The sequence below is a fragment of the Lepidochelys kempii genome, chromosome 1 (assembly GCF_965140265.1).
Source record: "Lepidochelys kempii isolate rLepKem1 chromosome 1, rLepKem1.hap2, whole genome shotgun sequence".
In the NCBI taxonomy this organism is placed as follows: Eukaryota; Metazoa; Chordata; order Testudines; family Cheloniidae; genus Lepidochelys; species Lepidochelys kempii.
The window spans coordinates 61,443,938-61,466,665 of NC_133256.1; the positions used below are offsets into that span (position 1 = coordinate 61,443,938).

General features: G+C 39.3%; 1 protein-coding gene across 11 annotated transcripts in view; it reads right to left on the reverse strand.

The window, feature by feature from the left end:
* Positions 1–22,728, reverse strand: part of AKAP11 (A-kinase anchoring protein 11) — a 63,837-nt gene that overhangs the window by 34,834 nt on the left and 6,275 nt on the right. For 10 of the 11 annotated variants that reach the window (XR_012159124.1, XM_073345553.1, XM_073345563.1 and 7 more), the window contains 4 exons: positions 12,431–12,547; positions 4,827–4,874; positions 2,643–2,777; positions 607–871 (listed from right to left, as the gene is read on the reverse strand). Coding sequence is in view for 10 of the 11 variants with exons in the window: in XM_073345553.1 (XP_073201654.1) it covers positions 607–871; positions 2,643–2,777; positions 4,827–4,874; positions 12,431–12,547 (565 nt within the window). In the remaining variant the exon portion in view is untranslated. The other variant, XM_073345629.1, reaches the window with a different exon arrangement.

Sequence of the window (22,728 nt, forward strand, 5' to 3'; positions counted from 1 at the left end):
AATACTTTAAAAATAAAAAGAGACTAAAATAGCAAACTAGGTAATTGATTTTGACAGCAGTATCTGGGATTTGTAATTATTACAATAGGTTAGAGGGTCTTTTAAGATTAGAGAAAATTTTAAAGAATAAAGTATTCCATAAGCACTTTATTATGTCAATGATCGTTCTCCTACTACTGCAGGTCGTCTTCTTAGCAAATGCGCAATGTGCCTCAGGTGGCACATGGCCAGGATTCATCACGGAATTTGGTCCACTGGTTGGATCATTAGCTTCCCCAGCCCAGGCTGGGTACCGATGAGGAGTGCGAAGTGAATAGGTCTAAGAGCTCTTGCCTTCATATCACAGATTCTACTTTTTCTGGATCTGACACGGAGTCAAAACCTTTGCTTTATGTCATTCTGCTGCTGTGGAAAGAATTGTGAAATCTCCAATTATTCTGGGTTTTTTTGTTTGTTTGGTTTTTAAGGGGTCTTGTATGACAGTAATTAGCAAAAAACAATTCGATATGGGTTTCATGTAGTTTACCACAGCATGAAAATCCCCCTTTAGCCTAAATTGCCACAAATGAGCTCTGCAATCTATTTCAACAGGACATGAAAACTAACCAGCATTTTGTATCTTTGAAGTCTCATCTTCATCTAAATGCTCAAAAGCAGTGACAAAATCATCCTCAATTGAAGACACTGACTGATTAGTGTCATCATCCTCTGCATGGGACATCTCTGTTTCATGTTTCTGTAATGAGTATACTTCCATTGTATATCTTACACCAGTAGCATATTTGCTCAGTAAGGTAAATACAGAATCAACTTTGATCCTTGGCAACGAAGGAGACAATCTCATCACACAAAGTACTCCAGAAAGGTGAATCTTGAGAAAGAAAAACAAGATGACAAAAGAGTGTTCTCAATAACATACTTTCATCTATAATGTAAACGTGAAATCATTTAAAATGGCAAGAACAACAAGAGCACAGGTCAAGGACATAAACTGTAGTGAAATTGTCTCTTTAAAGACATTTGTTAATAGTACTGTAATTTAAAAGGTATAACAATAATTTAAGTATTTAATGAATATTACAAACAAAACTCCATTTTACAGATGAGGAAAGTGAAGTAAAGAAGTTAAGTGATTTATCCTACATCACTAGAGCCAAGTTTTGAGAGGGTTTAGAGGCCACTCTTATCCTCTAAGTACATTGTGAATATAGGAGTTCTTTAAAATGAATAAATCGCTACACTAAAAAAACCAAAAAAACAAACCCTGCTGGTTTGTTCTACGTAGTTTTTCTCCTGCAAGTAATACAATTACTTCATTATACATTATTAGTCAAAACAGTTTTAACTAATTCTAGCTATCTTCACTGACATTTAGAGAGGAAATGGGAAGTACTAAGTGTTGGGAGCAACTAACCTATCCTGTAACTTCTCTCCCCTGTTGTTTGACAGAGGAATAGCACTACATCTGAGAAGAGTTGAGAAGACTAAGGGCATGTCTACACCACAAAATTTAGTCGACATAAGTCGACATTCAGCCACTACAGTAATTAATTAGATTTTTAATGTCCACCCTATGCTCCTTCTGTCGGTTGTGTGCATCCTCACTAGTAGGACACCGCAGTCAACCTAATTACATCAACTTAAACACTACACCTCTCAGAGGTGGAGTTATTAAGTCAGCACAGCGGATGACTTACGTTGGCGGGAGCAACATTTTAGTGCAGACGCTTACAGAATTAGGCTGACATGACACGCCTTACGTCGACCTAACTCTCTGGAGTAGACCAGGCCTCACTCAACCAGTTTCATCTTCCTTCCAAATGCCAGTACAAAGGGACTATGGTGTGGGGAGCAGAGGCATGTGGACTACTGGATGAGCACACAGGCATTTTACAGAGGGCAGCTGAGCATGTAGTTCAGCAGGTTTCACTGCATGCTCACTGTCAGGCAAGCCTGCTGATGCTCAGCCATGTTCAACACAGCCAGCTGTGGTTCACTTTGGGGACGTCTCCATTTTTTTTCCCCCTTGGGCATCCAAGACTCAGACTTTTGAATGGTGAAAAGGAAGGGAAAAAAGGCCCCACAGGGACTTGTTCCTAGCACATTTGACTACTGCATCTTTTGAAGCATTTTCCTGCACAATTTGCTGTTGCCTAGTTCAGTGCTTATGGCTTCCACAGCAGAATATCTTCCTAGACTAGGAAGGAGAGAGGAAAGAACCTATGATAAAGTACCTTGCATGTCTTAATATTTCATAAATTGCAGCAGGAATGTCTTTAGTCAGTATAATATTTATACCACTATTAATAATATTAAAAATACCATCAGACAAGGTGGGTGAGCTCTGTGTAAACTCTATGTAAGCTCGAAGGCGTGTGTCTTTCACCAACAGAAGTTTGTCCAACAAAAAATATATTACTTCACTCACCTTGTCTCTTTAATATCCTGGGACTAACACAGCTACAACACTAAAAATACCATAGCACTTATGGAACACACACAGTTTCAAAACGCATTAAAAAAGTAGCAATACCCAGCAAGGTTATTGCCAGGATTACTTTGTAACACACATCTGAAAGATGAAGAAACTGCAAAAAACATTAATATTCTGTGTAGCATATAAAAAGGATTAGGAATATTACCTGATGTTTAGGGACATTGCTGGTTTCCATGGGTTTATTTATATCCTTCAGAAAAATAACTTCATTTTCATTTAGACTGCAGAAATGGAGCGATTTCAAAACATCGGGGAGCTCTACAGAAACAGCAGCCAATCCCTAATTCAAACACAAATTCACACACTAAGCAAAAAACTAATATGTTAATGGTACGGAAACTTTTTGATCTGGAGCACTAGAAAGTTAAATAAATATCGCCAGCCTCTAAGTCTGTCAAAATCACCACTCTCTTTCCCTTCAGTTTTCCAATTATATTCCCACACCAAATTGGAATCCTGCTTTAAGGGCTAGTTTACAACAGAGTTCTAATTCAAATCTCAAGATACTGCTACCAGAAGAAATAGAATATTGCTGCCTCTCAAGACTCAGGGAAACCTTTAAAAGCACCAAGGAGAGTCTTGGGAGCAGTAAAGAGCAAGAGAACATCACAGCAGGTATGTAAACACAGAGAGGGAATATTTGCATGCAACGGTTTCCATCTGGTAATCTCCACATGCTGTACGTTCACCATTATCAGGTTTGTATCTTAGCAGAATATTTTTTAAAAATAATCAGTTCAGGTTTATGTTTAACTAGGATCTTGGTCAACATGGAATTTTGTTTACCTAAAATAAATATGCCCAAAAAAATGAGTGTTTAATATTATATTGCTTACTTCTTACATAATATAAATATGGAGACATTTTTAATATTATGCTTAATCCAATATAAATTACTGAACACAGTGGGCCCAGCTTTCTCTTAGTAAACAGAATTCTTTGTGCAACCTCAAGTAGAGAGTCCAAGGTTTGGACCTGTGTACTTAGAACAATATCTGTAAAGTGATTATTTTCATATCACCCTTAGCGTACTTGTCACTGAATGCTAGTCTGAGCACAATTTGACTCACAGTATTTATCCTTTTGCTTTTAAATACCAATGGACCGTTAACTAGGAAAGCCTCTATATTTAATGACTAACACCTTCCACCATACACCTCGTGCTTTATATTAGTTGTCGAAGGGATAAGTCATTTTGAGGTTCATGACCTCATCAGCACCCTCTTTGGTGTGGTTTTCTAAGACACATCTATATTTTCCATTACAAGAAAACACACACACACGCGTAAAATGTCTAAAAGGCACAAGATAAGTTTTATGGCTCCTGATTCTCTTTTACACTTTATTGCACATGCTTAAATGCAAATACTGACACCCTGAAACCAAAATAATTTAAAAATTAACCATGATGTAGTAATAAAATCAACAGCTCAGTGATACTTCTAATATTTATTTCACACCACTCTACTTCAAATTACAAGAAAATCATATTTCTCAATTATTTGTAAAACTAACTGCACAGTAGTCAAAAGTTCTACTTTGATATGACCTAGAACATGCTGGGAAGGAGGAAAGCATGAATCGCAAAGTAGTTTAATATACGATCTATACACCTGGAGAACTAGAGGAGAGAGAACTACAAAGTAGTTTAAGGGCTTGTCAACACAGAACGTGCATGTATTTTATGAAAGGTAAGTTGTTAAACAGATTTAGTTAAACTAGTACAATTGTGTGCCTGGAGTTTCTTGCGTTGTTTTAAACTTGTCTGATATCACTTTAGCTTGCACCTATCGTTTACAAGAGTGTTCACATACAAAGTAGCACTGATTTATCCTCACTTCTAAAGTTAAACCAGGCCTGAGACTAAACACAGATGAGAGAGGGTTAAATTCCTAATATTCTTTAAAGTTGCATGAAACAGTCATCATACTTTTGTTACGCAGTTCTTGTTTTTAAAACAAGAGTGTATATAACTCTCCTAAGAATGTCTTAAGATCTGGCCACGGGTATTTCAAAAAAGCACAGACCCAAGGCTGGCACTCAAGTTAACAAAAAAAAAAGTTACACCTTTTCAGGAGACAACGGAAGTTTAAGATTTTCCAGGGTTCTATATTCCAAATGAATACAAAACACTGGAGGTCATACAAAAATAAAAAAATTTAAAACTGTTAATTACAATGTTTAAAACACACCATTAATTTTAAAAAGCATGTTCCAAGACACATTCTTGAAGTAAAATAAGTATTAGGGCTCCTGCACCAAAAACATGAAATATCTCAGTTATAATTCAAGTGCTGGAGACAAAGTCATTATCCTGTGTATATATTACCTGCATATGAGCAGCATCTGTCTCTCCAGCAAAACTTAGAAATGTGATCTGTAAAACAAGCATACAAACATTATGAAATACAGGATCCAGAAAGAGTCTCCTGGCTTTCTAATTATAGAGAAAGCTGCTTAGAACTGAAAAGTGTAATGACTCTATTTAAAGTAAAGCTTCATACTGTTCTCATCAAGATCAGAAGAAATGGCCTTGCTAGGAGAATATACATTGATTCTGTTTTGCTCCAATCATTTACGAGGAAAGCCTATCTAACAGTTTGTTTTGAATCATAAGATTAGAGGAAAAAAGTCTCATCTAATGTTTTGTTCCAAATTCTAAATAAAAATACTGTTTCAGGAAGGCTCTTGGTCAATCTCAATGGTCACTAATTCCCCAAGGAAAGAAACTCAAGTGCCTGAAAACCAGTCACAGCTGCAGGGTGTAAGCAATTGGTATCCAATATGTCCCAGTCTAGGAGTGGAAAAATCATGAGATTCCATCCTAAGATAGGTAAAAGTCAGAGTATGCACTCAGCGACCACAACGGGGATAGCTAGCCTGTAACCATGACACAATCTCAATCTTAATCCCATTTTAACATAGTTTTTTGTTTGGGGATGTACTATACAGATTTTAATACAAGTGATGCTAAAATATTTACTAAAATAAGAGTCACACATCAGTTTAATATTAAAGTTCAAAGCTGTGATACAGGCATCTATTCTGCAAAAATCCAAGATCTGCAGAATTTGATGTTGTTTACCTTGGTAACCACTACTCAGACTTCAAATATATTACCACCATCTCAGATGCTACAAAATCTACATTACAAAGATTATTAAGGTTGTAAAGTCAAATAAACAAAAAAGTTAAGAAATGCCAAAATTACAGTTGAATATGCACCAGGAGGCAAAATTAAGGTTGTATAGGCATTAGGATATCTTTAATTACATGATCACATACTATTTTAGCCACAGGACCAGGCCTCATTTAGTGCACAGGACAGTGCTCATTTAATTAGCAGCTATTTAATATTTTGTTTTAGTCTCACTGTTCTATATTTACCACATATTATTATTACAAACCCTGCTGTGAAGACAGAACTATTCATTTCCTCATGGGCTCTTCTATGACATTCATCACTATAGTATCTTAGTGCTTCACAAACATTAATGAATTACACACACACACATACACAGTAAGATGAGGGGATATAACTATCCCCATTTTACAGATGGAAAAGGAATCTCCAGGGTAGCATTCAACTGCCTTAGCCAGGAGACCATTCTTTCTCTTCCTGCAATCCCCTGCCTCATTCACTCCATGCCTTCCAACTTCTGGAACATACGAGGCAGGAGTCCTATAGACAATAGCCTCCTTCACTACACAATCTCGATTCATCCCCAGAACAGGTCCATCTTGTGCACTGAATGAGGCAAGAAATTATTCTGTGGGAAAAAAACAGTATGTAATTTAAAGATGGCATTGTAACACATAAGCACAAGGCAGCTGAATTAAGGTTGCACAGGCAACATTAACTTTGGCATTTCTAAGTTTGGAATGCTTGATTTTGCAATCTAATATTCCCATAATGTGAGGGAGAGGGTTTTTTTTCGGGGCGGGGGGAGGTTATATAATGGGGGCGGAGGGATAGCTCAGTGGTTTGAGCATTGGCCTGCTAAACCCAGGATTGTGAGTTCAATCCTTGAGGAGGCCAATTAGGGATCTGGGGCAAAAATTGGGGATTGGTCCTGCTTTGAGCAGGGGGTTGGACTAGATGACCTCCTGAGGTCCCTTCCAACCCTGATATTCTATGATTCTATGATAATTTCCTAGGTTTTGTAAAAAGCTAACTAAAAAAAGCCACCAGAGATTCCATCATGTGGCATTCATATTGGGTCCCACATGGGTCATCAGCAGAGCTGGAAAATTTAGATCCACCACACAAACCTCTATTACTTGAGCTAACTTAGTAACTGACAACGGTAGTAGGTTGTGATCCTCTGTGGACCAGCATTAGAGATGAGTCACACTTTGCCAGTGGGCTTCACAGCTATTCAGTGACAGCAGAGCAATAGTGACACTCAGGAATTTGGGGTTCTATTCCAGGCTCTGGAGGGAATGTGCTTTAGGAGCCCCAGACTATTTTGCCCATCCCCCACAAGCTTAACTCCTTCTGCCTCATTCCCATCAACCTGTCCCAGACCCAGTCCTGTCTCTTCCCCACTTCAGACTCCTTGTCCCATCTCCACTCCTCAGGCTTACACCCCAATCCCAATCTCCTTGTCTAGCCAGTCCCTCCAGGCTCACTGTTCAAGTCCCAATCTCCCTCACTCCCAGTCCCTCCCACTCCCCACGCCTAGTCCTAATATCCTTGCTCAGAAAGTCCCACTTGCACTCTCTCCCACCACAACTCCCTTTACCCAGTCTCCTTGCTCAGACAGTCTGTTTACCTCTCTTGGCTGTTCATCCTATCTGTCCTATCTATCCTCCATGCTATCTGCCAGTCCTATACTCCTTCTCCAGTCTCTTAGAATCATAAAACCTCAAGAAGTCATCCAGTCCAGTCCCCTGCGCTCAAGGCAGGATTAAGTATTATCTAGACCATTCCTGACAAGTGTTTTGTCTAATCTGCTCTCAAAAATCTCCAATGACAGAGATTCCACACTCTCCCTAGGCAATTTATTCCACTGTTTAACTACCCTGACGGTTAGGAAGTTTTTCCTAATGTCCAACTTAAATTGCTGGAAGGGTGGTTTAAAATCCATTGCTCCTTCAGAGGTTAACAAGAACAATTTTTCTCCCTCCTCCTTGTAACAATCTCTTATGTACTTGAAAACTTATGTCCCCCACTCAGTCTTCTCCAGACAAACCCAATTTTTTCTATCTTCCCTCAGAGGTCATGTTTTCTAGACCTTTAATCATTTTTGTTGCTCTTCTCTGCACTTTCTCCAATTTGTCCATATGCAGTGTGTTTATAATATGCAAATTTAATCTAAGAAAATATTTAAGTATTTACATAATAAACAAACTGAACCTGGATGCTGAAAGTCAAGCTATTATTTTTCTGTCACACATCACTAGTAATAAAGATGCTGAAATTGGACCTTGGTTAATAATTATGTTGATAATCAAGTCAAAAGAGAATTCAGCTCACTTTCGAATCTCACTTTCTAATAATTCTACTGGTTATGCAGTGCTAATAGGAGTTAAAGCTAATAAAAGACTGTCAGATAAGCAGGCAGAATATATACAAAAAGCAGATCTGCTAAATGAGGTGCTATTTTCATAAAACATTAAAGTTGATAATGTCTCTTCAATTCAGCCAATATGCATAGATTTGTACTGCAATTTTTCTATCTCCAAAAAGAAAAGGAGTACTTGTGGCACCTTAGAGACTAACCAATTTGCCACAAGTACTCCTTTTCATTTTGCGAATACAGACGAACATGGCTGCTACTCTGAAACTTTTCTATCTCCATTACTCACAACAGGATACTATATTTGAAGAAACCGCATTTATAAAATTCAAATAGTTTTGAATGAATGCAGTTTGGACTGAAAGGTTCTAAAGATACTAAAAAAAAGAATCCAGCACAAGTTGTTTTTTAATCAAACTTGTTCAGTTTACCTTATGTTGAAATGCAATCATACATATTAAATTAACATTCTAATCACCCTGCTCATCAGGGAACAATAGAATGTAGGGCTGGAAATGACCTCAAGAAATCATCTAGTCGAACCCCTTACACTGAGGCAGGATTAAGAATATCTAGATCATCCCCGTCAGGTGTTTGTTCTATAAACCTCCAACAACAGGAATTCCACAACCTTCCTTGGTATCCTGTTCCAGTATTTAACTTATCCTTAAAATTAATATATTTTTCCTAATTAAAAATATATAACAAATAGAAGAAAGCAGAAGTTGATAGTAATGAATATAGATCATACAGAAGCTAAGGACTGTAGAAAACTGCTAAGGGAAGCAAAGGGACACAGGAGAACTCTAAAGCCAGCAGAGACAAGGACAATAAGGAACAAAAAGAATCCTGACAATGGTAGAATTATCAATAATAATGCAGAGAAGGCAGAAGTATTCAATAAATATTAATTTTCTGTATTTGAGGAAAAACAGATGATACAGTCTCATCATACAGTGATAACACTTTTCCCTTCTACTAGTATCTCTGGGAAATGTTAAACAGAAGCTACTAAAGTTAGACATTTTTAAATTGGCAGCTCCATATAACATGCATCCAAGAGTTTTAAAAGATCTGGCTGAGGAGCTTGCTGGAACATTAATGTTGATTTTCAATACATCTTGGAGCACTAGGGAAGCTCCAGTAGACTGGAAGGAAGCTAAATGTGCCAATTTTTTAAAAGGGTGAACAGAATGACTTGGCTGATTTTCATCAGCCTGACATCAATCCTGGGCTAGATAATGAAGCAACTGATATGGGACTCTAATAAAGAATTAAAGGAGGGTAATGTAATTAATGCAAATCAGCATGGGTTTATAGAATACAGATCCTGTCAAACTACCTTAATATCTTTTTTTGATGAGATTACAAGTTTGAGCGATATAATATACACAGTTGCCAACCTTCACGTGGTAAATAAGCACCCCAACTTCCACAATATGCCAAAAATCAAACTAATCCCATTTCAAAATAAGGCCAAAACAAGCCAACACTCTATGTGACTAGATCCCCGCAGCGTGCAGTCTGGGAGTGTGGTGGGCCCTCTGTGCACCCCTCTTTCCCCCCTTTGCCCCCCATTGGAGCCGATCCAAAAAAAAAAAAAGCAACAAGCTACAAACAAGCCAAAAACTAGCCAACTAGCAAGTCACAAGTCAATTAAGCCAAAAACAGCAAATTTCTGCGCTGTTTCTGCAGGTTTGGAATTGTGATAATATACCTATTACGGACATAACATACTTTGTCTTAGTACCACACGACACTGCGATTAAAAAAATAGAATGATATAAAATTAACATGGCAAGTGTTAAATGGATTAAAAACTGTCTAACGGATAGGGTTTAAAATGTAACTGTAACAGCAGGGATCAGTTCTTGGCCATATGCTATTTAACATTCTTATCAATGACCTGGAAGAAAACAAAATAATCATTGATGAAGTTTGCAGATGACACAAAAATTGGAGGAGTGATAAATAATGAGGACAGGACAGAGTGATCTGGATCACTTGGTAAACTGGGTGCAAATAATGTGCCAAAAGATTTCATGTCTTTGCTATTATTTTAGATTAACTAGTTAAATATTATCAAACAGCCAAACAGTTTTGGTTTCATTATCTATTAAAAAGTACATGTCATTACAGTACAATACCATAGTCATCTTATTGGAAAAGACATTATTACTTATACGGTGTTGTACCAGTGCTATGAGCATGTAAACAACACTGAATGACACACTTATTAATGAATTTTCAACACTTTTGAGATATAGCATTATTATTTTCATTTTACAGTTCAAAAATTTAAGGCAGACAAGTTAAGTGATGTGACTGAAGTCACAGAGCAGCTAGATTTGGGATTAGAACTCAGGACTTCTAGATTTCCGGTTCTGTGCGCAATCCTCGAGATTATGCTTCTCAAGAAATTTATTTATCACCCACATGTGCCCATTTTATCCCAGTCCCATCAGCAGTTTAGTGTTAACTGAACATCAGTACAACACAATATCCAATTGTTTTCTAAGCAGTTTTCTAGCAGTTAACTTGCATTTTACTTCATTAGCCCAAGATACAATACAAATGCCCCATGGCTAGACTCATCTTTGAGCCAACAACCTATTTCAGCCATTCCCAGACCCTCTGCCCTACAAATGTAACAAGTGGTTTCTTCCCTCGACCCCTTTACAAACAGACCCCACTCCCCAATACTACAAAGATCACGAACACTGTTCTCTTCTATAGCTACAGAAGCAAAATAGAAGGAGCGTCTAACTGTAAAATCATCTGGCCTCTGGGGGGACTGTGTATGAAGAGGATTTAACTAAGCTTATGTTTTTAGACTTTAATCTCTGTGAGCTAAATCTTTCCCAAATTCTGTATTTTGGGAATCAACTAATTTCCGACATTGTTTTTGAAAACTGTTCTTGGGTTTTACTTGAAGTGCAATTCTATTTTGACAAATCTATTAATTGGTTTGCGGGGTATCACATTTATTGTTTTCATGATTAAAAAAAAAAAAATCTTCTCAGTTTGCAAGTAAAAGTAGATGGCTTCTCTAACTGTCGAGTGCAAACTCACCCTGAAGCTCTGAAAATCAAGCTGGATATTTTTCTTCTCATACAGACCAGATTCTGCTATTAGTTATACCTGTGCAACTCCATGTTATTCAAATTATACCCTCATTTAAATCTGTGGAACATCTGTGTTAGAATACACCAGGATTGCATAATATAATAGAGACAAAAATTTGGTCCTTCAATTAAAGGACTTTAACAACTCTGTTGATAATACATGAGCCAGAAGAGAATCCAGCTCCAACTCTCATTGCTGTATTACCCCTACAGAAACAGGCGTAAGCTTACATGGTCAGTAATGTCAGCAGATAGGACTATGAACACAGATCTACTGACCAAGAATATGCCATTTTTACAAAAAATCACTTTTCAGATGAGAACTAATCTCTACGATGAATCCAATATTTTCTCTGTTTTGGTTACAGGCAAATTTAAATTTCATGAAGGCTGATATCATCCCTAATATGTCCTGCAAGATCTTGACAATGAGGTTACTCTCTTGTATCTTAGTAGATTTTGTTAAACACTCAGAAATCCCACCATTTATATCCTGAGAAATTTAAAACCAAACTGGACAAAGTCCTTAAAAGTGTACTGTAAGGAGTATCTACCACTTTCAGGGCCAATCACAGTATCACAAAACACAACCTGTTCAAATGCATTCATGGTCTGATCTTTAATTACACAGTTTAATACTTTGTATACTGTATTAACCATGACAGAATGCAGACTGAAATACTTTTTAACAAAGAAAATTTACTGCATCTTACAATAAAATAATCAGGACAACTTAAAGTTATATTGAAGTTAAAAAAGTCAACAATGTTTTAATCTATTTGATTTCTAAATAACATAATTTAGTTGTCTTAGTTAAAGAAATGAAACCGTATAATTTAAATTAACCTGGCCAGTTTAAAAAGTGTTTGAGACCAAACATAATTTTTGTTTTTACTAGAAGTGGTTAATCTGCAGAAAGCTGCATTACATTTCTTTGAAATATCTGATGATTGGTCCTCATTAAGTTAATTCACAGTAGTATATATAAACAAAGCCAGGACATCACAATCCATTTTTGGATTAAATTAGTTATAGCATCATTCTTTTCTTAGACTTTAGACCACATGATATTTCTCAAAAAGTGGAAATGTTTACTCTTTTGGTCAACTCCGCCATTCTTCACTCTTCTGGTGAACCTAAAACTAATTAATTAGGTACGAGGGTAGTTGCAGTTCACAGTCATGTTCTAATGCACATTATACAATCCTGCAGCTTCTGATTCTGTTGTGAACTAAAAGCATCCTTCATATTTATACAACAGGGTAAGTAGACATGCCATGTCAAACCTCAATAAAATTGTCCTGTTCCTCCTGCTTTAAAGATTCTTCAGTGGACACGTTACATAATTCTTTTCTGCTCTGTAGCAATGATTTCACAGAGCGTAGTACACCATCAGTGAAATCCTGAAAGGTAATGGAGAAACACATAAATCTACAGCAAATGAAAAAGTTGAGCAGAATTTTAAATGCAGGGTATTTTTTCCACAAACATACAACTGTTTCCTGAACACTGTTTCAAACTATTGTGTGTACAGGCCACCAGCCATCAGCTCCAATATTTAAATGCTGATTATGATTATGGGGGATCATGCAGTTTTCAAACTGCCAACAGACCTACGCTTCTCTCCAACCAAAAGAATACCCCAATGCAAAAAAATCCACAATCTTTCCAAAAATGCCAAGTCCTAGCTGAAAAGGCCTATAGCAACAGTAGAGAGAAAACTGCTTGCCATTAATTAGTTCAAGCAATACCTGGACTCTTAGGATGAGCAGGGAATAAAGACCCAGACAGATACAAAGAAAGGACCCCTATACCACTCTGTACCTGCAAATGAAACCTGTACACTTTTCTTTTGCATAGGCAACAATTTAAAATTGTTCTTTCTCCGGTAAAACAAAAAACAAAAAAAAATGAGGAGGCTTCAGCAGTTAACAAGTAATATATTCACTCGGTCTCCCACGTAGCCACTGAAAGAATGATGAAAGAACAGGGTTCACTGCATGCGTTTCTTGGTGCAAATATTTAACAGGAGACGCACACATGAATAGAAGACCATTACAGACAGATGTTTGTGAAATAGGTACTTAAACATCAGTAGAATCTGACAATTCTGTAATTAAGACAAAGAACAAAAGAATCAAAAACCTGTTTATTATACCTGGAATTTAAAATCTATAGGAAAAAAAGGTTGGTAATACCGAACAAAAAGATAAACAAAACTGCTTGGCTCCTCAGGTCAGGAAAAAAAAACTTGGTGCCATCTCATTTTACTGCAAGAAAGTACTTTGGAGAAGGCCACCAGTTTGAAAAAAAACTTAGGTCTCCTTTATTTCTGTAAGAAATGCTAAGGTAACTCCTGAAACAGAGAACTGCAGTTAAGCAGTCATTAGAAAACATGTCTGCAAAACTAGCCAGCCAGATCTAACGGTGGTGCAAAAAATGAAGTAAATGAAAAAATGAGTTGAACCTACTAACATTGAAGTACAACATTAACAACAAAGTTACCTAAACCCTGAACAGCTTCTGAAAGATCAGCAAAAGTAGCAGAGACATTAATTTAATCAGGGAATGTTTGAGCTGCCGACAGATCATCAGGAAAAAATAATCACTTTATGGTAAAATTATGTCTTATGTCTTACAATTTAATCTTAAATATGGCTGCAGAAAAGTGGTATAACATGCCACTCCATAAGATGCCTGATAATTCCAGAGTGGGCAGCACTATTATCTTTGTACTCTCTGACACTGGAGATTGAGGTAGCATCTTTCCTTGTCAGACAAAAGGAAAATGTAAGCCTAAATTAAGGATTCTTAAAACTGTTCAAGTTGTGGAACACATTTTGGTAGAGTGATCGTCTCCTGGATCACTTGCCCTCTCACTGAAGATTGTACAACATCCCAACAACTAAAACAGTTATTTACACAGAAAGGTAACAGTAAGCAAGTGAAATATTTTAAAATGAAATTAATACTGTAAATGTTTTGGCCATGTGATAAAAATTAGTCATAGTGTCTTATTTTGCTATTCATTTAATATTCCTACTCCTATTTAATCTTCCTACTCCATCCTGCTATCCCCACATGCTGTTCAGTTGCAATTTCCTCCCACATCCTGTCCACCTTCTTGGTCTCTTCATTTCCCCTGCTTCCATGCACATGTTGGCTGGTTCCCGTCTCCCTGGACATTCCTCACCTATGGTTAGCTCCAGTCCCAATAACAGCTTATAGTTTCTCCCTAAAAATGTTGGTGGTGGCTAGTAGTCATTTAGCGAAGAAAACTAGGCTGGCCTCATCTCCAGTATCTACATTAACTAGTCAATAAGAAGCAGCTGGAAACCTGGAAAGCCAACACTATGTGATCTGACAATTCTTTGCAGATCACCAGTGGTCCACAGTTTGAAAGCTACTTAGGATGGTTCTCAGCTATTATTCTTCCTAAATTGCCTATTACATTACACAGTGGATCTCAACTTTCTCATGCTGGGATCACTTTCCCTTATTTAGCAATATGGGAATGGCAGGGTGGTCACAGTCCTCAGGCTTAGGAAAAAAACGGTTACTTACCTAAGTAGTAACTGTTGTTCTTCAAGATGCATTATGCACATATATTCTACTGCAAGTGTATGTGCACCCAATGCACTCAAGTCAGAGACTTTTGTTCTCAGAACCACTATGTGGCACATGACCCTCTGCTCTCCTCAGGCTCTCAGACGAGGACATAAAAGGAGTGTATCATACACCTCCCTCTCCTTTCCTTCACTTCACTGTATGCAATGTCCAAAGTATTGGGGAAGACAGGATGATTGTGAAACATCTCAAAGAACAACAGTTACTGCACAGGTATATAACCATTTTTTCTCCATCGAACAACTGTGCGCATATACACTTCACTGCAGAGGACTAGTTAGCAGTTCACTTACAGGTAGGGGGACTTCGGATTATCTGAACAGAGATTGTAACACTGATTTCCCAAACCTGGCATTGTCATGGGAGGCTTGAGTGATGGCATAATGGCTGGACAAAGTATGTACAGACCCCCGTGTTGCTGCTTTGCAGATATCAGCTAGAGGGATATTGCTCAGAAAGACTGATGAAGTGGACTGAGTCCCGGTGGAGTGAGCCATTATTCTTGGTGGAGGAGAGACTTTTGAAGCTCTGCTATGGTCTTCCTTACAGTCAGAAATCCAATGTGAGATTCACTGAGCAGACACTGACTGACCCTTAACTCTCTCTGTATAGACTATAAAAAGCCTTGGAGAGATTCTGAAGGACCTAGTGCATTCCAGGTACAATGCCAAAGCTCTACAAACATCCTAGGTATGAAATCTTTCTGCAGCTCAGGAAGAATGAGATTTTGCAGAAAACATCAGGAGATGAAGGGTTTGGTTCAGATAGAAAGCTAACTTTACCTTAGGCATGACCTGAAGGCATGGCTTAAGGAAAACCTTGTTAGCCAGGAGAGCCTGAAGTTCTGCAACCCTCTTTGTGGAAGTGATTGTCACCAGAAAAGCTGTCTTCATAGTCAATAAAGATAGTCAGGTTGTAGCCATAGATTCAAAGAGAGAGTGGGGCAGGGGGGATGAAGGGGGTCCTTACAGTTTGCAGAGGACTAGATTGAGATCCCATACAGATACAGGAGGGTAAATGTTGAATAGATCTTTCAAGAATTGGGAAGCAAGATGGTTGGAGAAAATTGAAAATCCTTCTATTGATAGAGGCAGTGCAGAAACTGAAACTAATAGACTCTGACAGAACTAACTGAAAGGTCTAATGACTTCAGCTGCATCAGACAGTCCAGCATGTGTGTCATCTCTGTGGGATGGGGCAAAAACTGTTGAGACTGCACCCAAACTGAAAATCTCTTCCACTATGCTCCATATGAGGCTCTAGTGAATTCTTTTCTGCTGCTTACCAAGATGATCTGAACCTCTCCGGACCACAATTTCTCATGAGAATTTGACCATAGTTAAGCTATAAAATTTCTTAAATAAATGTATATTAAAGTGTATACTCCTAGGTAGCAAAAAAAAAAAATGTGCCAAACCTAGTGTTAAGGCTCTATTTAGTTGTAAATCATCATGTTTTAATGGTTATATCAACTAATGAGAATGCACCTTTCTTTAGAAAACAACTGAGGTACAAATGGAAAAGCTGACTGAACTCAATGATTTAAACTGTCGTGATTTAAATCAATCCACTCCACAGAGACTGTCCATGCCATGAGGTGGAGACATTGGTGGTTGGGATGTAGAGACTTACCCTGGTTCTGAGACAGTAGATCCTCGACTAGGGGCAATGTTATTGGCAACCAGATAGAGAGATAATACCAATGCTGCCTTGACCATGATGGTGTGATAAGGATTAAATGTTGCTTTGTCTCTTTTCAGTTTCCTGAGTAACCTTGGAATGAGAGGAACTGCCAGGAAAGCATAGAAACAATGACTGGACCCAGAGAGAAGGAAGGTATCTCTGACTGAGCCGGGTTGCAGACCCTTCTGGAGCAAAATCTCCTGCACCTGTTGTTCAGGTTGGTTGAGAACAAGTCTATTATTAGATACTCCTGTAGTGGAAACCACTAATACGAATGGTCAGTCAGAAACCAAGCACTCTTATGCCTATCTGTGACAGGGATAACAGCCCTGCACACAGCAAGCTACTTAAATCCTGAGGTTTTTCTTTTTTAAATAATAAATTCTCCTGGTAACTATTAAAAATACTTTCTAAACTAACTGTATACACTAAAAGAGTTCTGAAAAGCTGGCTAAATGAAGCAAATGCTATGGGGAGCTCCAGCTGTCACCATAGGTGGTGAGAATGAACTGAGAAGGAAGCGGCAGACATGACCCTTTTATGCCCTCATCTGATAAAACAAAGAGAACAGGGCTGCATGTGCCACCTAGTCGTACTTCTGGGGGGAAAAGTCTCCAACTCAAGTGCACTGGGCATACTTACACCTGCAGTAGAATGTATCCGTGCACAACCACTTGAAGGAGAACTCAGGTTTCAGGTAGAAGTAGAGCATCTTCATCCACAAGTCAGGAGCAGGATCTGTTCTTAATAGCAACCAATGCATATAACTCCAATTCCTAGTTATGTTATGGCCCAAAACATGAGTATTCTCAAAGCTGCACTTGCTAGTTCTGCCTATTCCTCCCACACAGACAACCAGATATCTGTGAGATGTTTGGTGAAGAGTCCTAGTTTCAGCAACTGATCAACAAAGGCTACACTCATATTAGTTATACTGAGGATGTTCATATTTCACCCTGAGAACCATTCGGAGCAAACCAGTGCTGACCAGTGAAGTACTGTATTCAGCAAGGAAAAACTGTATTCAGCAAGGAAAATCCTTGTCACTTCTTTTCCTAGCTTAAAGCAGCAATTCAAAACTTTGCCACATCCTCTCAGGAGACCGTAAAACAGGAAATCCACATGTAAAAATGCTTCCCACTCATACTGAACAAATGTTAAAAAGTGAACAAAAGCCATCTGTACTTTCATCACATTGTAGTACCTCTTCTAAAAAGCTGTTCCTGAAGATCTGTAGCCATGTCATGAATTTATCAGGTGATTGTCACTGTAGAGGGGAACTGATTTAACTGACTAGCTGCAGCAGATACCAACCATAATAAAAACTAACAAAATCAGACACATTTACAATTATATTAGGCTTACGAGTTTCACTATTTGCAGATACACCAAATATGATGATTGGAGTGCTTTCATGTTTACAGTGTTGCCCCTTAATTAAACAATCTTCCGATCTAGGAAACTCTTAAGCTTTCACTTGAATTCAATGAGTTTCTTTTGTAAAGATGGCTGCTTGGGTTCCAAATGATACAGCACTCCCGTGGCCACATCCATGCACTCGAATCCTTTGGCAGATAATTAAAAACTCCTTTGAAGTATCACAGTAGTTGATAAGAATTCTCGTACGTCTTTTGGTCTGAGTCTGCAGAAAAGGAAAGCCAGACTGCAAGGAGGGGTTCAATAAGAGAGGAAAGGGAGGGTGGATCATGATCACCATGCTGGCTGGCTCCATGTAACAAAGCAAGGAGCATGCACTATAATCCAATTAACTGTCCTTTTGGGGAAATGTGGAGGACAAGAGGGAGCTGTAGTCAGATCCCAGCAGGCTTAGGAGACAGAAAACAATTTGATGGGTTCCTGGCTGCATGAAAATATAGAATTCCATGGTTTTAAAAAACAAACAAACAAAAAAAAAACAGAATTTCACGACATGTCTGAAGTGCTAAATTCAATGATGCATAATCGCAGAGTCCACAGGACCCTGACTGAGCTAAGCATAACAATTCATACCTCTCAGACCTATTGATTCAGGCAGGAATCACTGCATTGGTTCACAATCTGTTCACATTTTCAAGGATCTCTCTACAACCATAAGGGCTAGAATTCTAGTAAAAGGATAATAAAGGAACGGTAGCCAAAGCCCCCTAAAACTCACTGGACATCTAACTTGAGAACTGCAACAAGTAAGTTAATATAGTTCAACAACCCTTTCTAAACTACCAGTTTCTCATAAAGCAATACATATTCTGGAACATAAATTCAGTTTTAAAACTTAATAAAAAATTTACAACAGAATACAAACACAACCATGCCTTGTATCTCAATAAAAGCATCAAGCTCTTTGGGGGCAGGGACTGGCTTTTTGTTCTGTTTCTACAGCTCCTAACACAATGTGTTCCTGGTCTATGACTAGGGTTCCTAGATGGTACGATAATACAAATGCAAAATGAAAGGTCTCCAGTGACAGTTCACGTCATCTCAGAACATCGGGTGCAGCAAAGCTCAAACTTCGAAAAACCAGGAAACTCACTGAAGGTATATGCTTGTGTAACCTTGCCATTCCCCCCTCCCCACCACCGCCAGCAATAGCCACTGGCAATTATTCACAAGCACAGCAACTTCATTCAGTGTGTGAGTTGTAGCTGTACTGAATGGTTTGAATGTTGGAGACTGTAGGTGGGGCATGTTGGTTGAGGTGTATTTGTGAGCAAAGCAAACAGACATTAGTTTGAAGAAAGAAAAGGAGGACTTGTGGCACCTTAGAGACTAAAAAGTTTATTTGAGCATAAGCTTTCTTGAGCTACAGCTCACTTCATCGGATGCATTCAGTGGAAAATACAGTGGAGAGATTTATATACACAGAGAACATGAAACAATGGGTGTTACCATACACACTGTAATGAGAGTGATCAGGTATGGTGAGCTATTACCAGCAGGAGAGCAGGGGGGAAAAACCTTTTGTAGTGATAACCAAGGTGGGCCATTTCCAGCAGTTGACAAGAACGTCTAAGGAACAGGGGGGGGGGGGGAGATAAACATAGGGAAATAGTTTTACTTTGTGTAATGACCCACCCACTTCCAGTCTTAATTCAAGCCTAAGTTAATTGTATCTAGTTTGCAAATTAATTCCAATTCAGCAGTCTCTCGTTGGAGTCTGTTTTTGAAGTTTTTTTGTTGAAGAATTGCCACCTTTAGGTTTGTAATCGAGTGACCAAAGAGATTGAAGTGTTCTCCGACTGGTTTTTGAATGTTATAATTCTTGACGTCTGATTTGTGTCCATTTATTCTTTTACGTAGAGACTGTCCAGTCTGGCCAAAGTACACTATCACGGAGACAAGGTGGGTGAGGTAGTATCTTTTATGGAACCAACTTCTGTTGGTGAAAGAGACAAACTTTCGACAAGCTTCAGTGAGCTCTGTGTAGCTCGAAAACTTGTCTCTCACCAACCAAAGTTGGTCCAATAAAAGATATTCCATCACCTTAACTCTCTAATATCCTGGGACCAGCACAGGTACAACACTGCAAATCACATTATACAATCCTCTGCCCATCGGTGGGATATCTAATTGACTGCACTTCAGAGGTACATAAGACCCTGTATTGTTTCTCTTCCCTTGTTGTGTTATTTTCTACCCCTACTATTCCTATCCTCTCTCTCACTCTCTTGGCTTTTCATCAAATCCTGAAGTCAACTATGCTGTATTCATCCAAGCTTCCCTTGTCTAAGAAGAAAAGATATAATCAGATGACATCCCTGACCAGACTGTAAACCAAGGTCCAAGCAGCAAGTGTCGCAGTTGACTTGCCAGCCAAAGCACCAGCTCGTAACTAACCAGTGATCCAGTGTTCCAAAAACATCCAAAAAAACCTGTATTTCACACCTCTTTTCTGTCCTGTCTCTCCATCTTGTCTGTCTGTCTAGAACAGAATAAGTAAATGTCCTCTACACATCAGGACAGAATAAAAATACACTTTCCTTTTTCATCAAAGAAAGGTTGCGCTGAAAATAAGACTCTCATATTTTGCCTCCAAAAAGAGAGAAATTAAAGATTTTGACTAAGTTTGTTTTGCATAATCACTCAACCACAGTTTCAATATAAATGCCTGTTTTAATTTCTTGTTCTCTCTTATGTTTAATCAATAAACTTTTAATTTGAACTAATGCTTTTGGGTGATTGCCGCATAGAGTAAAACCAAGGCCTCTGTTTAACTTACTGATCTGTTTAATGTTGACAGTCAAAGAGTTTACAAACAGCTTTAATTCTTTAGGCCTTTGAGATCAGTATCAATACTACAGCTTCCCTCCCAGTGGGGCAGGGCTAACCCCAGATCCCGGCACTCACAAAAGGAGGCAGAGAGTGGGGCTCAGACACCCCAGGTGACAAGAGACCCCCCCAGATCCCAGCTCACATGAGATGGGGAAAGGAGAGGGGCTCAGACCCACCCACAAAGAGAAGCCCTCCAGAACCTGGCTCATATGAGGGGGCACATGGAAAGAGGTCACATCCCCATAGATAGGCAAGGGATCCCTCAGATCTTGCCACAGACACCTGGAGGGAAGAGAGGGAGGTTCCTACCCCCAAAGAAGCAATGCCTCCCCCATATCCCAGGTCACATGAGGGGGGCAGGAAGAGGGGTCTAGACCCTCCTAGATGGACAGGGACCCCCAAGACCATGGCACACACAGAGAGGAGCAGGGAATGAGGTTCAGACACCTCTGGGGGCAGGAACCCTGGATCTCAGCTCACATGGGGAGTGGAGAGAAAGGGGCTCAGACCTTCCCCTGACCCACCCCCAATCCTGACAAGCACAGAGAGAAGGGGAGAATTTGGGGCTGACAGGCTTTACAACCCCTCTCATGTCCCCTACCACCGATCCCCATTTATCCCCCTCACCCTGATGCAGCCCTAAATCCTTCTCACACATTACCTCCACAACATAAAATGCCTTTATCCTGCCAGTAAGCACTCATATTATAAAAATATTTAGATTATATTTATTTACAAAATAAAAACAAAGCCCTAACAGAGACAGAATTTAGTGATATGCCACCAAACCTTTTAAACATTCCTGCCCAAGGTGCGACTAGAACGGACGTTGCTTGGGGTGGGTCAGGTTCAAAGGACTATTGTATATTCCCTTGAACATCCAGCTTGTGTGCAGCTTTGAAGGCGAACAATTCTGTTAACTCTTCTGTCCACACAATCCAGTAGGCATGCAAAGACGTTTGTCAAAATTTGAATTTGACTTTCCCCAAAGGGCTGGTCGATGCCATGAACTCTGTTGGGGGGTAACTCTGAGTATGTGAAATTGTGATGCAATGATCTGAGCCCTGGGTTGATCTCTATCTGTGAGCAAAAACAGGCTGCTAGAATCTGTCAACTTTAAGAAAAGCTGTTTTTTTCAGGAGCTGTATTTTGGGAACTTGTTGATCAGAACCCTGCACCACCATAAGGCACACCAAATTTCAAGGCTATTTGAGTAACTGTAGATTTTAGAGCACTAAGAAAAATCTAGCTTTAAACAGAAACAAAATCATTGAGAAAAGACTTCCGATATTCCCCAGTCTAAAATGACTTATTTCAAAAAAGCATATAAGATTATTAAAGCTGCTAAACATCATACCCTAAATGAAACAACAAAACAACAACAACAGTTATAAATACCCTCCATAACAAATGGAGGACAGATTTTATTTTTCACCAAAAGCACTGCCCAGCAGAAGTTCACGTGAACTTGAGCATAAGCCAGTCAAGAACCTGGGGTGGAATTAATTTTTGTAGATACACCTCTACCCTGATATAACGCAACCTGATATAACGCGGATTCACATACAACGCAATAAAGCTCCGACACGCTGCTCTGAGCAGCGTGTTAAGGGTGCTGGGCCGGGCCCGAGGGGTTGGATAAGGGGCAGAGGGTCTCAGGGGCAGTCAGGGGCTCCCCCGCCCAGGGTCTGGGAGAGGGCACTTTTGGGGGCCATGCAATCCCAGAGTGGCCCGGGAGATTAGCAGGGGGCTTGGAGCAGCCTGCTCTGCTTCCCTCACCCCAGCTCCAGCCTTGTCACTCTGGGGAGGAGGCTTTGGGGAAGGGATCCCCCGCTGCACTCACCGGCAGAAGCAGAGCAGCCCGGCTCCAGCCCACTCCACTCCGCCAGCTCCCAGCCGCGGCGCTCTGCTTCCCGCTGCAGGTGAGTGCGGGATCTTTCCCCAACCCCCGCCCCTAGCGACATGGCTGGGGCCAGGGCAAGGAAAGCAGAGCGGGCTGGGGACG